This window comes from Archocentrus centrarchus, chromosome 2, assembly GCF_007364275.1.
Source record: "Archocentrus centrarchus isolate MPI-CPG fArcCen1 chromosome 2, fArcCen1, whole genome shotgun sequence".
NCBI lineage: Eukaryota > Metazoa > Chordata > Actinopteri > Cichliformes > Cichlidae > Archocentrus > Archocentrus centrarchus.
The window spans coordinates 18,443,206-18,461,735 of NC_044347.1; the positions used below are offsets into that span (position 1 = coordinate 18,443,206).

At 39.2% G+C, this 18,530-nt stretch overlaps 1 protein-coding gene across 1 annotated transcript; it reads right to left on the bottom strand.

Moving 5' to 3' along the window:
* Positions 1-264: 264 nt before the first annotated feature.
* LOC115798841 (uncharacterized) lies at positions 265-2,064 on the bottom strand. The gene is made up of 4 exons (XM_030755826.1): positions 1,761-2,064; positions 1,211-1,316; positions 970-1,051; positions 265-753 (listed from the first exon to the last, which is right to left on the bottom strand). The coding sequence occupies exons 1-4, from the start codon at positions 2,062-2,064 to the stop codon at positions 592-594; spliced, it is 654 nt and encodes a 217-aa protein (XP_030611686.1). The 3' UTR covers positions 265-591.
* Between the last annotated feature and the right edge of the window lie 16,466 nt (positions 2,065-18,530).

Below are 18,530 nucleotides of genomic sequence, written 5' to 3' on the forward strand. Positions count from 1 at the left end.
TTATAGGCTGCAGCAAAGTTTCTGTGACAATCAGACATTTTTGTGCCACCTAAAAATGATCTCGTATGCCTTCAAAACGTAAACATTAAATGTTTTCTTTTTCAATAGAAATTACATGTGTATTTGCACACACACATACACACACACACACACACACATATATATATATATACACATATATAATTACATATTTTCAGTGGGTGACTTAACAAAGGAATCCTTTATAGCATACACAGTACAAATTATGATAAAAATGCACAGACTTATTTTATATCTTTACAAAAATGTATGCAAATCAGAAAGGCCTGCAGCCTGGCACTGAGTTTGACAGGTTAACACTTTCCCTGCCAGAGTACTGTTTTAAATTTAACAGTGACTCATGAATCACTAATCAGCCAAGAGGACCTAGAATTTTTTTCTGTGAATATAAGCATATAGATAGGCATAGATATATTCATATAAATACAAAAAGAAAGAGCAGAGCGTCAGATTTTTAACATTGTATGATGTGAAAACACTGATTGTGGGATATTTTGTCGCTTGCAGGGAGAATGTTAATGGCAGGTGTTGGATATTAGCCTGACTTTTAGTTTAAATATTTTCATAGATTAAATCATTTGGATCCATTTCCTGATACACACTTTCTATGCTTCTTGTTAAGTCTGTACAGGTATCACGCTGAAGATGAAGTGAGGTGGTAGTTTGGTAGAGATCATTTGTCGGCTGCTGAAGGGCTGCGTAGGGGTCTTCATCCTATAAGATAATGAAGTAAGATGTTTCATTATATTTCAATTCAATACAGTTTTGTTTATAAAGGGCCAAATTACAACAAACTGTCGCCTCAAGGTGCTTTATATTGTAAAGACACTACAATAATTACAGAGAAAACCCAACAGTCAGAAGCTAAAATTTATTTGCACTTTTTAAACAAACTACTTTGACTTTAAAAGCACAGAATCGATTACTCACACGACAGCCGAGAGTTTCATGCACAGATAATCCCGGTGTTGCTGACGTTGAGTAGCTACTTCGAAAAATAACACAGGGCAGCCTTAATGGAAAAAAAATAAAAATCTCAACACTGATTCGTACTCATTAAATGTTAAATATTAACATTTAAATTAAATGTTGGTGTTTAAATTAAGCTATCAGTATAATTTTTAGCGACAAATTAAATAACAACAACAACAAAAAAAATCTGTTACAGTACCTGTGATTTTTCCTCCAATAGGAAAAAATGAATCCAGCTATAGTGATGACCCCTGCTGTACCAAAGAGTCCAAGTAAAACTGACGCGGCTGAACTGGTGGACTGCCCTGTTGAAAATAAATGCTCTGTCAAAAAATATCAAAAATGTCACCTGGGCAGATATGTAAGCAAATATTGTCATAATTGTATTGCAGACATTACCTGCAAATCAAAAACACGTCACGCATTCTAAGATACAGTTTATACGCATGGAAGTTACACTATTAACACAGCAAGTAATGTTTAAAAAAATTAGATAAATCTAATTGAAAAACTGCCATGCAGTAAAAATTGAACATATCAAACCACTCGTGAAAGAAAAGCCAAGATCCCGAATGAGAAAAGTCAAGAAAATAGATCTTGCAACGAACTCAGTATAAAGTTAACCTGTTTTTGCCTCCCATGGGGATGCCGAGATGGAGAAGTTTTGCACACTCAGAGGTGTCGTATGACAACCCACAATAATACATTAAGTGTCAATCATAAAAGTTATTAAATAATCCACACTGTACCTTTCACAGTTACATAGAGATGGAGCGTATATGTTCTTGTGCTGTCCGCCGTACACTCACAGGTGTAGTACCCACTATCCTCTCCTTTCAAATTTGTCAGGTGGAGAAACACAGCCTCGTTTTCTTGCACCAGTGTGAACCTGGAGTCACATCCATTTAAAAAGTCTCGTCCGTGTCGATAAGTCAGATGACACATTTCACTTCTCCGCTCTGTGCTGATCTTGCACACTATCAGCTCGATGTTGTTCGGTGTTTCACTGGAGCATATTCGAGTAAAATCTGATTCTCTCTCAACAGTCTTCATAATAGTTTCTGCAATACATTAAAAGAAGTATCAAACACAGCCTGGGTTAGCAATTCCAGTATTTTTTGTTTTTCAAAAATTTACAATTTTCAGTTAGAAAACTAGTACATTATTCAAGGAAAAGCTTCATTACCTTCATTGTTAAAAAGCGCACACAGTGGCAGAAGCAGGACAACATGAAGCAGGACAACGTGCAGCCTCCATACAGCCATACTGGTTGAGAATTGATAACTAACGCAGGGTGCAGCATACTACTTCAGATACTGAAGCAAGGAGTACAGTGACGCCCTTTTGAGCTGTTGTCTGGTGACCTGAAATTAGTAGCATCATTAAAAAAGGAAGTGCTTCTACAGGACTGCACAAGTCTGCCATATTAAGAAACTCTAATAGTGTCTACAGTGTTAAACAGTAAACAGAAACATGAGTACAGAAATAAAATGCATTTATATGTAGAAGTTGTAAAGCAGAAGTTATTACTGGCTGGATATAATTCACTAAAAGTCAGAAACAGTATGTACAGTGTATATAACACTGAAGAAGAAGGGATGAACTGTCGTGTTTCCTATTGAACAGTTTTCCCTGTTTTTGCTGATTTGGGAGTTCGGATTAGGACGTGTGTTGAGGATTAAGAATATTTAAATGAACTACAGCTGGCTCTCAACGCTGTTTTAGCCTCGGCTCACTTTGGAGTTCTTTGCTTTCAGTTATTGGTCTGTTGCTCTTGACTAAGCAGGTATTAACACACATTAAACAAACAATACCTTTGACTGAGGACTTCTGGTTCGACTGTGGTTTGGGGACAGGTGCAGGGACTCCCTTTGAACACTTCTGTTACATTTCCTTACTCAGACACAAGCATAACACCAGATGCAGGGTTTTGGGCTTGTTTTAATGTTTGCTGTTTTTCATAAATTCTCATTTTGTCTGTGTGTGTGTATGTACAGCTTTAGATCCTTGTTAGGGTCTTTTTTTTTTTTTTTAGATGAAAATTGCTGAATGATGAAGACACTTTCTTTCAAAGCACCATCCTCCCAAACAACTCTTTATTTTCTTTCAGCCACATCGTGCTTGTTATAGTTGTCAAAAGAGAATATAGCAACAGAGCCATTTATTCATAGTGGTTTAGTGGCTTTTGCTGGTGAGTCTCTCTTTACAGCCTGTTGCATGTGAAGACGCTGAATGTGTGTGTCAGGAGAGGAAGCTGATACAGGAAGTATCACAATGGTGTTAGGTCAATGTGACAACTTATTAACTATAGCTGTGGCACCAGCCCCCACTTATGTCATTGGTAAAGAGATACTTATCAATGCGACGATATTTTACAGTGAAATGGAGAAGTGAAGGAGCTGCACTTTGTCTTTGTGGATCTAGAGAAAGCATTTGATAGAGCAACTGTGGTAATGCATGAGGAAGTCAGAAGTAACAGAAAAGTATGTGAGGGTGGTGCAGGACATGTATGACAGTGGTGAGATCTGTGTTTAAGGCGGGGGTGCGATTACATCAAGGATTGGCTCTGAGCCCCTTCTTGTTTGCGATGATAATGGACAGGCTGAGAGATGAAGTCAGGCAGGACTTTCTGTGAATTATGATGTTTGCAGATGAGGTGAATGATGATGTTTGCAGATGAGGTGTAGTGAGAAGTAGGTGGAAGAGAGACTGGAGAGGTGGAGGTATGCTCTGAAGAGAAGAGAAATGACAGTCAGACAGAATACATGTGTGAATGAGAGGGAGACAGGTGGAAAGGTGAATATACAAGAAGCAGAGGTAGTGAAGGTGGACGAGTTTAAATACCTGAGGAAACCATCAAAAGCAACGAACAGCGCAAAGGAAAAGAAGAGAGTGCAGGCTGGGTGGAGTGGGTGGAGATTTCAGAGGTGATTTGTGACTGAAGGACAGCAGCAAGATATATAATATAAGGTTTAAGAGAAAACAAGCAGTTGGTTCAAAATAGTATTTTTTATCATTACAAACTCATTTTTATACAAGCGTGCACGTGCATGGGTCACTCTGTGTGTGCGATTGTTTCTATTTGCTTTTTTTCTGCTTTCCTGAGGGCGGAGTCGCTCATTGTGGGTTAATCCCTCCTCACCTGTTGGTGGTGGATTGGCTGGGCATCAAGGATAAGCAGGATCTGTTCCCATCGCTGTGTTACCTAAAAGCCTCACCTGGAATCTGCTGGTCCTCAGATCAATTTATTTGCAATATGGTAGAAACTCAAGCTGCTCTACTCACCCTCCTCTCCACCACCTGGACCTCCAGACATTGGTGGCCCACACCCGGCCAGCCTGCCCACTCTCTCTTTCCAGCGGTTCCTCTTTCCTCATCTCAGTCCCTCCACTACTCCCCTTCCTTACAATGAAAATTGACTTAACTAAAGACAATCACTTGTTGAGTCTGCTTAGTGAATCCTTAGTGGGTCCATGACAATTTCTGTGTTTGACACTTATTAACTGCTCTATTTAGAACTGCAGGAAGCAGTTGCTGGTGTACATATTTCATTGCTACCTTACACCTCCCCTCATAAAGTCCGCTCTTCCTCACTGTCACTCCCATCAAATTCACTGTTCTCACTGTCAGAAGGAATAATTTTCCTAATATTTAAATTGCAACAAATTTGCATTTCAGTTATATTTTTTGATGTTATTTGGAGATTTTTAATCGCCATTTTTCACCATCTGATAAGCAGAAAGCCTGTCTTAATAGTGAAAGCGCAAGGACACACTAACAGTTTTGAATACTGCCACCTAGTGGTCAGATTTTAAATATGATTTGGCAAATTCTGATTACAAACAGTCCTTTGAAAGACACAATATAGGATCCCTTTGTAATTCTCTGCAGCTACCCAAACCTCAGATTCTCAGTTTTCAGGAGGAAGGAATTGAAAACATTGCTAGGATGGTAACTTGGGTGGTAACTCCCTTCTTTTGGTAGCAGTACAATTAAAAAATGTTTAAATATAACAAAATATAAATAACATCAGCAGAGTGAGCAAATACATAGAAATAGCAAGGCCTATTCTGGCTGAGAAAACAAAAGCAACAATCCCGTCAGTTTAAAGGACTTAAATTATGAGCACATTTTGAGTTCTGAAGCCTGTGACATATTTCTAAAAGTTCAGACAGAATCGGAATAAACAGAATAGTTAATAAAAACTTTTTGTGACTGGTTAAAAATCTGTCAGCTTGTGAGGTTAAATTTAAATTGTTAAATTGTGAGAATTTAAAAAGCCGCTGCTATTAGAGGCTATGTTAGGCAGTGTTTCTTAACTTGTGGTTAAGTAGATACTGATGGGTCAGGAGGATACTGCAGGAGGTGCATTCATGAGTTATATCATATATTAAGTTATTAAGTTATATCAATCTGATCTATGCAGAGAGACAAGAACAATGTGTCCAGTCATGCTGATTCAGCTTGTATGATTTGTTTTTAGCTCGGCTGTTTTGAAGAAAAGTCGAGGTATTATCATAGCCTGTGGTGTGGCTTTCTGCACATCTTGGTTGTAACAATTATTATTTGAGTAACTGTTGCCTTTCAGCTCAAAGAGGTGAGGCAGAGATATTCACCCAGAGAACTGCTGCTCACTGGATATTTTCTCTTTTTCACACCATTGTATGTAAACCCTGGAGATGGTTATAAGAAAATCCCAGTAGATCAGCAGTTTCTGAAACACTCTGACCAGCAACTATATCACATTCAGAGTCACTTAAATCACCTCGCTTCCTCATACTGATGCTCGTTTTGAACTTCAGCAGGTCGTCTAGACCACATCTACATGCCTAAATGCACTGAGTTACCAAGATGTGATTGGCTGATTAGATATTTACATTAACAGACAGTTGAACGGGTGTGCAGTGTATCTGCATCCCTCATCGGTTTTTGGATGGTCTGTCTTTTGTGTCTGCAAACTGAGGTCAAGAGATTGTCGCTTAAATGTGCAAGAAAGGGTGCAGTAGCAAACAGTACATGGGAACAGTAATGTGTTGCATTACTGTGTTGCAGATAAATGCAGTGTGATTACACTGATGCATCTGCAACAGTCAGAAGTGGCACGCAGTGAAGAGCCTCTGTGCACAGAGGGGTGAAAGCAGAATAACCTTCAGCTTCATTTGATCCACTCTATCACAAAGGAGCTGAGTGAGCATGCACATAATCTGAGTCTGTATACATTATACTTTAAATAAGAGACATGGGGAAGAACAGAAACACGTTTTGCTGCTTAAACCTCAAAGTAACACCTTATTCTGTAGGTCAACACTACAGTGACAATGTGTCGTCACAACGAATATAAGACTTGACAACTAAAACTTTCCATCTATAACAGCCCATCTAGGTATACTGCAAGCAACAGTTTGACATTTACAAAGTCTTTCCAATGTTGGCCGTTTAAAACCAGTCTCAGTGTTACACAGTGTGCATGAAAAACAACTCAGGCTGAGGTCTGCTTTTCCTCATTCTTCTTTATGAAGCAGGGGTCTGACCTCAATTCACATCAATCTAAAGTCCGGGGCTTTTTCAAACAGCAGGAAATTGCTTTGGTGTTTAGTCTAAAGAACATGAAACTAAAGTTTTAACATTTTAAATATGCTCTGTGTGACAGAAACACAACTAAACTAAATACAACTAAACAGCGTTCCCATTTAGTGATGCTGTGATCCCCACGGTAGGAATGGCAGAGGGTGTAATTAAAAAAATTTTAAATTATTATTATTTCTCTGGAATTTTCACCCTCTGCACACTCATCTGAGATGGACCCAAACACACAGACTAATGAGGGCCAGACAATCCCAAAAGAAGGAAGTAAACAAAAGACAGCAGAGCAGCTCATTTTTTGAAAGTAGGGCAAAATAAAATATTAGAGTCCAAATCAGCAGCTTGTCTGTAACAGGAAAATGTCTGTGCAATAGAATTAAAGTGGTGCATCTGGGTGTTCCTATAGCTCACTTGGTTGCACAGGTGACCCATATGCTGAAAGGATGCAGGGGCCTGGGTCTGAATGTGCCTCAGACCAATTTCCTATGTGTCATTTTCCCCTTTCTTACTAACCACTTTCCTGTCTGCTCTCTACAGCTCAAGATCAAGTAAATGCTGCAAAATGCCCAGAAAAAAAAGTGCTGCATGTGTTGGTTTAAGTGCTTCAGTCACTCGGACTAGAAAAGCCCGTACTACACTAGAAAAAAAAAAAAAAAAGTCAAGCCCATCTGAAGTCAGAAAGGAAAGCTTTCAAAAATGTCAGCAGTGTAAGTTCACAGTAAGTTATCTATGCTCCATCATTGCGACACGGAAGAATCTCATAGATTGCAATTGCTATAGCATTAAATTAATATTTAGATGTGCATATGATTGCTTTAGTTATATTCTTTCAGCTGCAGCCCTGGTGGCATTCAGCAGACTGAGAGTGAAGAATAAAGAATTCAAATGCAGGCTTAGCCTATGTGCAAATCTGATCTGCAAGTACAAATAGGCACCCAGTTTTAGGACCATATATTAATGAATAAAATCGTTTGCAGCCAGCATATGGAAAAAAAAAATCAAGGAGTAAATTTGTATTTCAGAGCATGAGTTTTTTTATTAGGCTCTTTTTTTGTGCAGACAACCCTTTTTAAAGACAAGACCAGTACATGACAAAAAAGGTTCATATATACAGATGCATGCACAGCTCTTAAAACCATGAAGGCCTTTTCTTTCAGCACAGCATTTCCCTGACTCCTCTTTACTTTTTCAGCAGTTTCATATTAATCAAATTCCAGGAAGGAGGAAGGAAAGTTATCTACAGAGGTTTTGTGGGTTTTGCTGGGGAGTCCCTATTTGAAGTCTACTGCTTGTTGATCACTGGTAAACTGTAAAGGGGAGGAAGTTGATACAAGAAGCATGAAGGCGGTGTCAGGTCAGGGCAACAGCTTAGGGTAACTGCTGCTGTGTGAGAAAGAGATCTAACACAGAGAACAACCTCAACTTATATCATGATGAACAGAGATCCTGATTATTGTTTCACATAGTGTTTTACAGTAGTTTACATATCTAAGTGTAGTGAAATCTCAGTGTGCCTGAAGAAGATTTCTGAGTGAGGCTGTTTGAAAAAAAACCTTAAGAATATTTTGATTAGCTGAGCCAATTTAGCGTCGGTATCAGCTATTTGTCGATATATCTGTATCAGCATTTATTTTGACTTGTAAATGAAAATTTTAAAAGTAAAGAAGAGACTGGAGTAACGTCCTTCAACCATGTTATGAATGTTTCATAGTTTGTCCATCAGAAGGCACTCTGCAACTGTCCTGTTGGCAACACACGTGTGTGACAGAAAGTCAACAGTGAGTTGGGTGGAGAACAAACGAGTAATCCACAGCTTGTTGTGACTCTTTTTAAGCTGTATTATCATATTATCTTCATAAGAACTCAGAAATATCTGCACCTAACAAATGTTACGGAAATTTGTTTGTTTTCTTTGTCTGAAAGAAAACAATATCAGCCGATACATCAGATTTTAAATTCACCAAATATCGGTATCAGTATCGATCTTACAAATCCTATATCTGTCGGGGTCTAAATATTACGATAAAGCTAGGACAGCGCTGAGGGCATCTGGCAAACTGAATATGTGATATAAAAGTCTATGTTTTCACAAAAGACAGTATGCTGTCTTTTTTAAACACTGAAACTTTGATTTTTCACATTTCAAACATTAAACAATACCTTTAAAAAATTAAAATAGAGTGCACTTCAGCAAATTCCACCACGGACAAAGGAAATCAATAGTAAAGCGTCACTGCTTTGAAGACAGCAAGTCCAGCTTCACTTTTTATTGACTAGGAAGGATGAGGTAGATTATGTATTATAAAAGCTCTTCAAATGAATCCCTAAATTTGCCTAAAGACATATTTTAAGTAATATAATTTATGTCTATTTTAGAAGTTGAATAAAGCCCATTCTCCATTTGTATGAAGACGCTGTACGGCTCAATTTCTTCTGCTTCCTGCAAAAGAAAGCGCACACAGTTAGAAAAAAGTTCTAAAATTAAATGAAGTACAGGCAAAGTGAAGTAGGTCCGACATGTTACCGTGTATAGCTCCGTGGTTCCATGGATGGTTATTGGCACCTGTTGTCTTCTGCTGCAAAACAACATACAAATAAAACAACCAATGGTTACAAATTTACTATTTGCTTAGCACTGAATCTTGTATATTTTTATATATTTTTTATTATATAAGTGTGCATGTGTGTGCACATCTCCTAAGAACTCGAAGTGAGATAAACATAATTACATGAAATCCTATGTGGGAGAATTTGCATTATTTGCTATTTGCTGTTACACTTCAATAAACATGACCCAGTTGCCTGTGTGTACTATAATAATCTCTTACCCGTGGCATTTTTTTCTGTGGATCAATCCAAAGATAACTCCAGATACGGTGATGAATACCAGCACTCCAATTACAGTATAGGAGTAAGGTACTTCTGTCGGTCTGGTGGTGGTGACTTTATGTGCTTCTTGAATTTTTAAAAAAAGATTTTTTAAAAATTAGAAAAGTAACAGACAAATAATTAACTAGCATCATGATATTAACCTCTGTTGCTTCGGTCTCATGAAATATGTTCTTGGTATTAAGTGATTTTTTGCTGTCAGTGGTTATATCGCTTTAGAGTGAATTCTGGTTTGCTTTTTTCCCTGAAATAAGATATGTATGCAGTTATGATATTTCCACAGCTGCAGATACCACTGTTAATGTTAATGATACCAGACACCATTACCCAGACTAATGCATTAAGTGTCATTTATAAACTGTATTAAATAAATCCACACTTTACCTTCCACAGTTACATTAAGATGGAGCTTATATGTTCCTTCATGTTTTACACATTCACAGGTGTAGTTCCCGCTGTCCTCTGCTGTTAAATTTACCAGGTGGAGGAACACAGTCTGATTCTCTTTCATCAGTGTGAACCTGGAGTCACATTTATTCTCAAAGTCCTGTCTATGTTGATACAGCAGCTGACACTCTTCTCCTCTGCTCCTCTCTGTGTGAATCTTACACACTATTAGCGTGATAACATTCAGAGTGCTGTTGGTGCATATTCCAGTGACATCTGGTTCTTTGCCAATGGTTTTCACAAGGAGCTCCCCAGTACCTGAAATATGTTAAAATGGACTTCAGTTTAGGATGAAATTTTAACATTTCAACACAGGGGATAAAACCCAATCTAGATTAACCATAAAACAACAACACTGACTCTGTAACGCTCTCCTTTAGAAATAAAAGTAACTTTTGCACAATACCTTTGTTGTCCATAGAGAACATCAGCAGCAGAAGCAGAGCAAACCAAGGTTTGCTATCCATGCTGATCAAAACATCTAAATAACAATGTAACTACTGCTGATCGGTTACTGTGCTTTACTGCAATGCGAAGGGGCAGAAATACCCAAACCACAGATTCTCAGCTTTCACATAGATGTGTGCTGGTGTCGAGGAAGGAAGTGCTGACGATTCTTCTGCTTTCATGTCAATACTGTAAGAGAGAGCCAATGCAAAAAATAAATAAATAAATATTCTGGCTGAGAAAAAAGGAGCAGCACTCATATAAATGTTAACTTAAATGACTTTATGATAACTCTCAATGTCATTTTTGATTAAATTTAAGGAAAAATAAACTTTTTGAAGACCCTCTCATTGTTAAATCAAATCTGAAAAAGCACATTGAAGACACAGACTGATGGTTGATGTCTTTATCCTATAAAACCTGTTTACTGTCCATGTCACACAAAGTGAAGCAGCATTGACTTTTGTCAAATTCAAAACTAAACTGCAAAGCTACGACGACACTGAGAACATTTGCACTACAACATCAGAGGACAATGTCATGAAAGCGCGAGTGCAGCCTGGTGAAAAACCCACATCTGAAAATTAAAATGGCCATGGAGTCAGGACTGTGGCCAATATGTGCTTCAGACACTGACAGGACACAAAGCCAGAACAAGTGAACACAAGCTGTGGTGTCGTGAGTGTAAAAGCACAGCGCATCTGGAAGCAGCCTGCTGATAGAAACAGCCACTGGACTGAACATGAGAAAAGCTTCAGAGGAGCTGAGCAGCAAGGAGTACTGTATGTATACTGGATACATGACGAGGATGCAAAGATCTAGTTTGGGCGTGGGGACTGTGTGGAGAGTTGCAAAGTTCAGAGGAGACGCAGAGGTCTGCTTGATTGACAGCTGAGAAAAGACTGAAACGGGCTCTGTACATCCCCTCATACCCACAGGACATCGTTCTGTGAAAGGAGCTACTTCATTCACTTTTAACCAAGGGAAACACGCTAACATGAAAAAGGCCAAGCCTTTCCTGAATGCAAAGGTTTTCTTATGACTATAAAACTGTGGAGAGACAGACACACACCAGCATGATGCCAGGTGATCACAATGACTTTTAGAACAGAACAGAATATTGATGTGAGTATAGGACATACTCATACTCAGTACCAGAGTCCAGTACACGATACCCTTCCAGAGTGACCCCCCTACATATTCAAGTGATCATGTAGCTGGTGAGAACAGTGATGATCTGATACTGACTAACATAGATTGTTGTTACAAACTAATGTGTAAAATACCCCTAACATTCAGGGAAGCTGTAACCTCACATAGAAAATTGCACATTTACCTGAACCATCTTGCCTGACAGTAAGAAAACAGTGGGGAGCAGGTCCAGAAACAGTGTTGATAAATCTGACCAATACATGGAACAATCAGAGGGTTATGAGGTGGAATTTAACACACATCATGTATTTGCAGTTATAAGTTTCCAGTTTGGTTTGATTACAGTGTTTGTCATTGGCCACTGCGTGGCACCAAAGAGCCTTGCAGTCAGTGAATTACTTACTATTGATTGGTTTAATTTTTTTTTAACATGCTTAATTATGTTCAGTGTTCTTATGTTATCGTTTGTATCCCAAGAAGTAATTGTATTTTACGTATATTTAAGTTTTTTTCAACTTTGGTTATTTACTCTAAGTCACACTCGGTGTGTCACTTCCTACTTCTGTGCACTGTGTGTACAACAGTATGAGCAACACTGATGGCAACTGTAGATCATGAAAAACAGGCTTTCTGAGTTATCCGAACAAGAACTTTCAACAAGTAAACCCCTCTGTAGGCTGGCCAGTGAGGAAAAGTGAGGAAAAATGGTATGATTTTTATTTTTAACATGTTTTGGTTCATTCATATAGTTTGTCAACTTAAACTGATGTGAGTCCTTTAAATATTTTTTTTTTAATCTAGTTCTACGGTGTTTGAAGTCAGTGCTGAATAAACATCAGTGATGAAAAGAATATTGACCTTTGCTAAACGTTGAGTTGTAATAAGATAAAAAGTCACTATGTTGGCTAAAAAATAAAGCAGAAATTGGAATAAAATGCTCTATATAATTCAGTGAAAACAGCTTTGTGGAGAATCCTGCTGACCTTCAAGTCTGGCAATGAGGAGGCACTGAGAACTGCGAGAGCCAGCTTGAACTATTCCATCAGATTAGCAAAGCATGCGCAGTCAAAAAAAATCCAGGACTTTTTCCACAATGCTGTTAGCACCAGGAACATGTCCAGTATCAAGGCATACGGAGTATCACAAACTGCAGGAAAGCTCCTCCTGCATGTGAGGATAATGTGGACGTCCTCAGTGAACTCATTAACGTCTTTGGGATGCTTGAAGCACAAAACAGCACTCCTGCAAAGAAAGCTGCTCCCCACCAGGATGAAAAAGCACTCCGCCTTGGCACAGCTGATGTGCAGAGGCCTCTGAAGAGAATAAATACACAGAAGGCCCCAGGACCCTATAATATACCTGGGTGAGTGCTCATGGGATATGCAGATCAGCTGGGTTATGTTTTAAAGGACATTTTTAACACCTCACTGGATCCATAAAGTTCCAGCATGTTTAAAGACTGCCACCATCATTCCAGCACCAAAGAAACCTCAAATCATGATTACTGGCCTGTCACACTCATTCCCATTAAAATGAAGTGCTTTGAAAGGCTGGGTAAGGAGCGCATCACCTCCAGACTCCCTCACACATTCAGTCCCTTCCGGTTTGCCTATAGACCAATCTGCTCGCTCCACTGAGGATACAAGGGCATCATCCCTCTTTACCTGAGACTAGCACACCTGGATGCTGTTCCTGGATTTCAGTTCAGCATTTAATACCATCATTCCACAGCAGCTGGTAGACAAACTGAGAGCCCTGGGCTTCAGCACCCCACTATGCAACTGGCTGATAGACTTCCTCACTGAAAGATCACGAACAGAACACCTCCAGTGTCATCACCCTCAGCACAGGCTGTGTTTTGAGCCCTCTGCATCCCCAGGGCCAGCAATGTTGTGAAGTTTGCGGACAACACAACAGGAACAACAACCTGGCCTGCAGGAGAGTGAGCAGAATCAACAACTTGATCCTGAATGTAGATAAAACTAATGAGATCATTGTAGACTTAAGGAAGAACCAGCCCAGCCATGCTCTACTTCTCATCAACAACACGGCTGTGGAGGTGGTCACAAGCACCAAGTTCCTGGGGTGAGCATCGTGGATGACCTCACATGGTCTCTGAACACCATGTCACTGATCAAGAGGAACCAGCAGTGTCTGCACTTCCTGCGCAGGAAGAGGAGAGCCCAAGTGCCCCTACCCATCCTCAGCACATTTTACAGAAGTGCCACAGAGAGCATTTCACTAGCTGTATCTCTGTGTGGAAAGGAGGCTGTGGTGCCTCTGACTGGAAGACTATGAGGTGAGTGGGGAGGACGGCAGAGAAAATCACTGGGACGTCTCTTCCCTCCATTCAGGATATTGCATCTATTCCACCATTGAATGCTCTCCTTGCTGACCTCTAGAATGAGGTTCTGCAGCATTTGGTTCACCAGGTTCTACAATAGCTTTTGCCCCGGGTCATCGTCAGACTGCTGAACTCTAAGTGCGAATCTGCCACTCATCCTGGATACCATGTTTTTATATGTTAACACTACACTACACAACCAACACTTTTACCACTGGCATCCCTCTCCCTAGCCATCTCCTTCAGCTTATCTGGAGCAACACTAAGGCATTCCCAAGCCAGCTGAGAGATATTATCTCCTGAGTCTACCTCAGACCACCTCCTGGTGGACATGCAGGAAGCACCTCACCCAGAAGGCATTTTACTCAATGCCTGGACGGCATCAACTGGCTCCTTCGATGTAGAGGAGTAGCTGCTCTACTCCAAGCCCCTGTCAAATGGCCAAGGTCCTCACCCTATCTCTAAGGGAGAGGCGAGCCACCCTTGGGAGAAAGCTCATTCTTCTTACAGTAACCACCCAAAGCTATTGTTTTGTAGCATGTCATATTGTTCTCACTGAGGAGCGCAGAATCTTTTTTTCTTATCTTTTCTCCGCTTGTGGGCAACTCCACAGACTTTACCAACAAGGTCCGCAATCTGAATCAAGATGAAACCATAGCATCCTTTGATGTGATTTCACTTTTTACTTGCATACCTATAAAACGACTACAGCAAGACAGCTGCTTACAAAACAGAACCAGCTTTACCCCAGATCAGATATGCTACACCTCTGCCTTACCACAACATATTTCAAATACAACGACGCTTTTTTACAGACAAAAGCAAAGAAGAGCCACCTCAACAGGACAAGTCTCAGCTGTACATCTGCATATAAAGGATAAAGGTCACTCTTTCGAGGATGCCTGTGTTCACATTTTGGGCTGGGAAGACAGATGGTTTGAAAGAGGAGTAAAAGAAGCCATCTATGTCCAATGTGAACAACCATCACTGAACAGAGGAGGTGGATTACGTCACCAAATGTCCCCCATTTACAATGCAGGCCTGAGCTTCAACCCCCACTCACACTTTTATTCAGGTGACCTCAATACATCACTTGGTTTCACCGAAACCGCTGATTGTAATGATCCACGTCTTTGTTCACACCTTGGCTCATGTGATTATACATATGAATAATAGTGGGTGAATGAAAACCTCCAGGGGACACCCTCACTGGGGATTAAATACCTGGGACTCCCGACCATTTGGTTTGAGAACTGAAGAAACCTTTCGGATGAAAAATGAAACGTCTTCAAAAAACTTAAAGAAGTCGAGTCGCCTTTTTTTCAAACTTTAGAGGCTACCATGACCTGGATGACTGAGAACCTACACTCACAAGAACGATCTTAATTATATCTTATAAATGATTTAATGTATGATGTACTTTGAATTATCTTTCTGAAAAATGCTGTATAAAAATACTAGATAAAAATGCTGCAGTGCCTTCAATAGCTTTAGATTTAACTAAAATATCCTTTGTACATCAATCAGGTATAACATTATGACTACCTGCCTACAAATGTGTTGACCCCTTTTTGCTGCCAAAACGTCTCTGATTCCACTAGACCCCTGAAGGTGTTGTGATATCTGCACCAACATGTTAGCAACAAATCCTTTAAGTCCTGTAAGTTCTGAGGTGCGGCCTCCATGGACTGCCTTATAATGAAGAGATAATCAGTGTTATGTAAGAATATTATATAAAATATAATATTATATATTAAAATGTGTGATCAAATTGCTTTGTATTTGTGTGTGGACTGGAACACATATTTGTGAGGCCCCAAAAGTTACACACAAATCACTGTACACATTTGTAAATCTTATTCTACCTTTGTGGCTCATATCTTGTGCATTTGTAACACTTTTCAGGCGTGCTTCTCTCCACGTGTAGGCTAAGTCTAAATGTTGAAGAAGGGACAAAAGCCTGACCATTAAAATCCAGGCAGCTTTGGCCCATCAAACATTTGTGTCCACGGGTCTGTAAGTTGTTGATCTGGTCATGTTTATAGCCTCATCACTGAAGTGCAGAGGGCTTGAATGTGGATATAAGGAAAGGAAGTTTATACAGGAAACATGCAAATTGTGTCGGGTCAACATTGCTGCTGAAACACCCGACCACATAGTGAAACCTCAGTGTGCTTCAAGATATCTGGGTGAGCCTTTAAGAACATTTAGATTAGAACTATAAAGCTGCTACAGACTTAACAAACTCACTTTGTGATATGAAGAAGATCAGCATTTTATTTTTGTTTTTGAGGACAGAAGACTTTCGCTGTACAACAATCAACATTTACTAATTTCAAACATTTACGATGAACTCTTTAATATTAAAACAAAATGAATCTAAACTATTGACTGGCACTGTGTAATCCCTGAATAATAAAAATCAAATCCCTTAATGTGCAGCATTTCTTTCAAACACTGAAATAAACAGTGTGTGTGTTGATTTTAGAAATCCCGCTCTCTGTCTGCATGGAGACACCTTACTGCTCAGTGTACTCTGCTTGCTGCAAAAGAAAACAAATTTACAAAATGTTTATGAAGTGAAATGAACAGCAGACAAAAGTGCACAAAGTTTGACATGTTACCGTATACAGTTCTGCATTTTCATGGCTGGTTATGAGCACCTGGGGTCTTCTACTAAAAAAGAAAAGAAGTTACAAATTTACAAATTATCTAGCAGCTTTGCACTGAGATTAAAACTTTGTTTAAGGTTTATGTGCCAAAAAGACTCTAACATGTCTAAACATGGCAACATTTACATGGATTACAAGATTAACATGATTACCTTAAATGATTTGCAAATTAATTTATATTTATTTAACTATTATGCGTTATTTGTATAATGCGGTTCCCTACCGGTATTATAATAATCTCTTACCCATGGTGTTTTTGGCTGTAGATCAATCCAAGGATAACTCCAGATATGATGATAACATAGAAGTAAAGTGGTCCTATGAAAATGATGCTGGGGACATTATGTCCTTCTTGAACTTCTTGAAAAACAAAAAACAAAAATATAAGAAAGGTAACACAGATACTCATAAAGTACAAATGAACATCATGATATTAACCTGTTACTTCAGTCTTGTGTAACATATTCTTAGTATTAAGTGATTTTTGCTGTTAGTGGTTCACTTTACACCAGGTTTGTTGAGTTGATTCTTTCCCCTGAAATAAGGTATGACTGCAGTTGTGATATGCCCACAGCTGCATGACATAATACATTGTCAATTATAAAATATATGAAATAAATCCACACTTTACCTTCCACATTTACATTAAGTTGGACCTTATATCTTCCTTCAGCATTTAGACACTCACAGGTGTAGTTCCCGCTGTCCTCTGGTGTTAAATTTACCAGGTGGAGAAACACGGTCTGATTTTCTTTCATCAGTGTGAACCTGGAGTCACATTCATGAATAAAGTCCTGTTCATGTTGATACAGCAGCTGACACTCTTCTCCTCTGCTCCTCTCTGTTTGAATCGTACACACTATAAGCATGATAACATTCAGCGTGTCGTTGGTGCAGATTCGAGTGACATCTGGTTGTTTACTGATGGTTTTCACAAGGAGCTCCACACCAACTGCAATACATAAAAATGGAAGTCAGTTCAGTTTGAAATAAGGTGGGTTATCACAGTCTGTAACTGTATAGTACATGACCAGCAGTATTTGGTAAAATATTCCCACTAAAACTTTTTAAATCCAGAACAACAACAACACTGTACATCAGTTATACTTTTTAATTTAAAAAAGTAGCTTTTGCACAATACCTTTGTTGTCCGTATAGAAAGGCAGCAGCATTATCAGAACAAACCACAGTTTCCATCTACCCATACTGGTCAGCTGAACAACCGTTTAACCTCTGACTGAAGTGAACACTGCAGTGTTAAAGATGTATACACCCTCTTCCACACACCAACACAAACCTCAGATTCTCAGCTTAGAGGTAAGGGCTGGTGTCACTGAAGGAAGAGCCAACAGTTTTTGCTTTTATATTTTTACTGGACGAGAGAACAAATCCATAAAAAAGAAAATATTTTCTGGCTGAGAAACAAAGTAGCAGCACTCATTTGCATATTCATTTAAAGGACTTTGATTACTTTGATTGTCTTGTTTAATGAAATTCAAGAAGAAAACAAAACTTTGGTAAATGTAACCATTACAGAACACTCATTACAGTTTCTTTTAAAATTAAATGTTAAGTCAACAGGATTTCCTTGTTTACATTAACAGTGTACAAAACAAATTGGTCATTAATCCATAAATTGTCACGGTCCTGTGATTGGTCCAGTTATAGCTGCTGGCTGGTCCCCTAATTGGTTTCACCTCCACGGTGGACCTTCGCTCCAGGTTTGGCGCCTCGGCCTGGATTTGTGGATCTGTGGGAAGCTGGCAGTGTGAAATTTGTCTCAAAACTCCAAGTGGGCACGTGATGTGATCTGTGCATATCAGACAATATGTGCAAACATGTTTAAAGCTACAGTGTGTACATTTTTCACCACTAGATGTCATTAGATTGCAGATTTCAGAGAATTGAGTTCTGTCTTCTTACCCGTCAAAATTCAAGTGCATCATCCTAGCTACGATGGCTGCTATGGGACCGATGATGGTCGA

What these genes read in the sequence shown, in the direction of transcription:
- LOC115798841 (XM_030755826.1), bottom strand. Translation starts at nt 2,064, where the DNA reads ATGAAGACTGTTGAGAGAGAATCAGATTTTACTCGAATATGCTCCAGT. An exon ending in TCTCTATGTAACTGTGAAAG is followed by an intron (nt 1,317 to 1,760) that starts GTACAGTGTGGA and finishes TATTTTCAACAG; the next exon opens with GGCAGTCCACCAGTTCAGCC. An exon ending in ATGAAACTCTCGGCTGTCGT is followed by an intron (nt 754 to 969) that starts GTGAGTAATCGA and finishes ATTATCTTATAG; the next exon opens with GATGAAGACCCCTACGCAGC.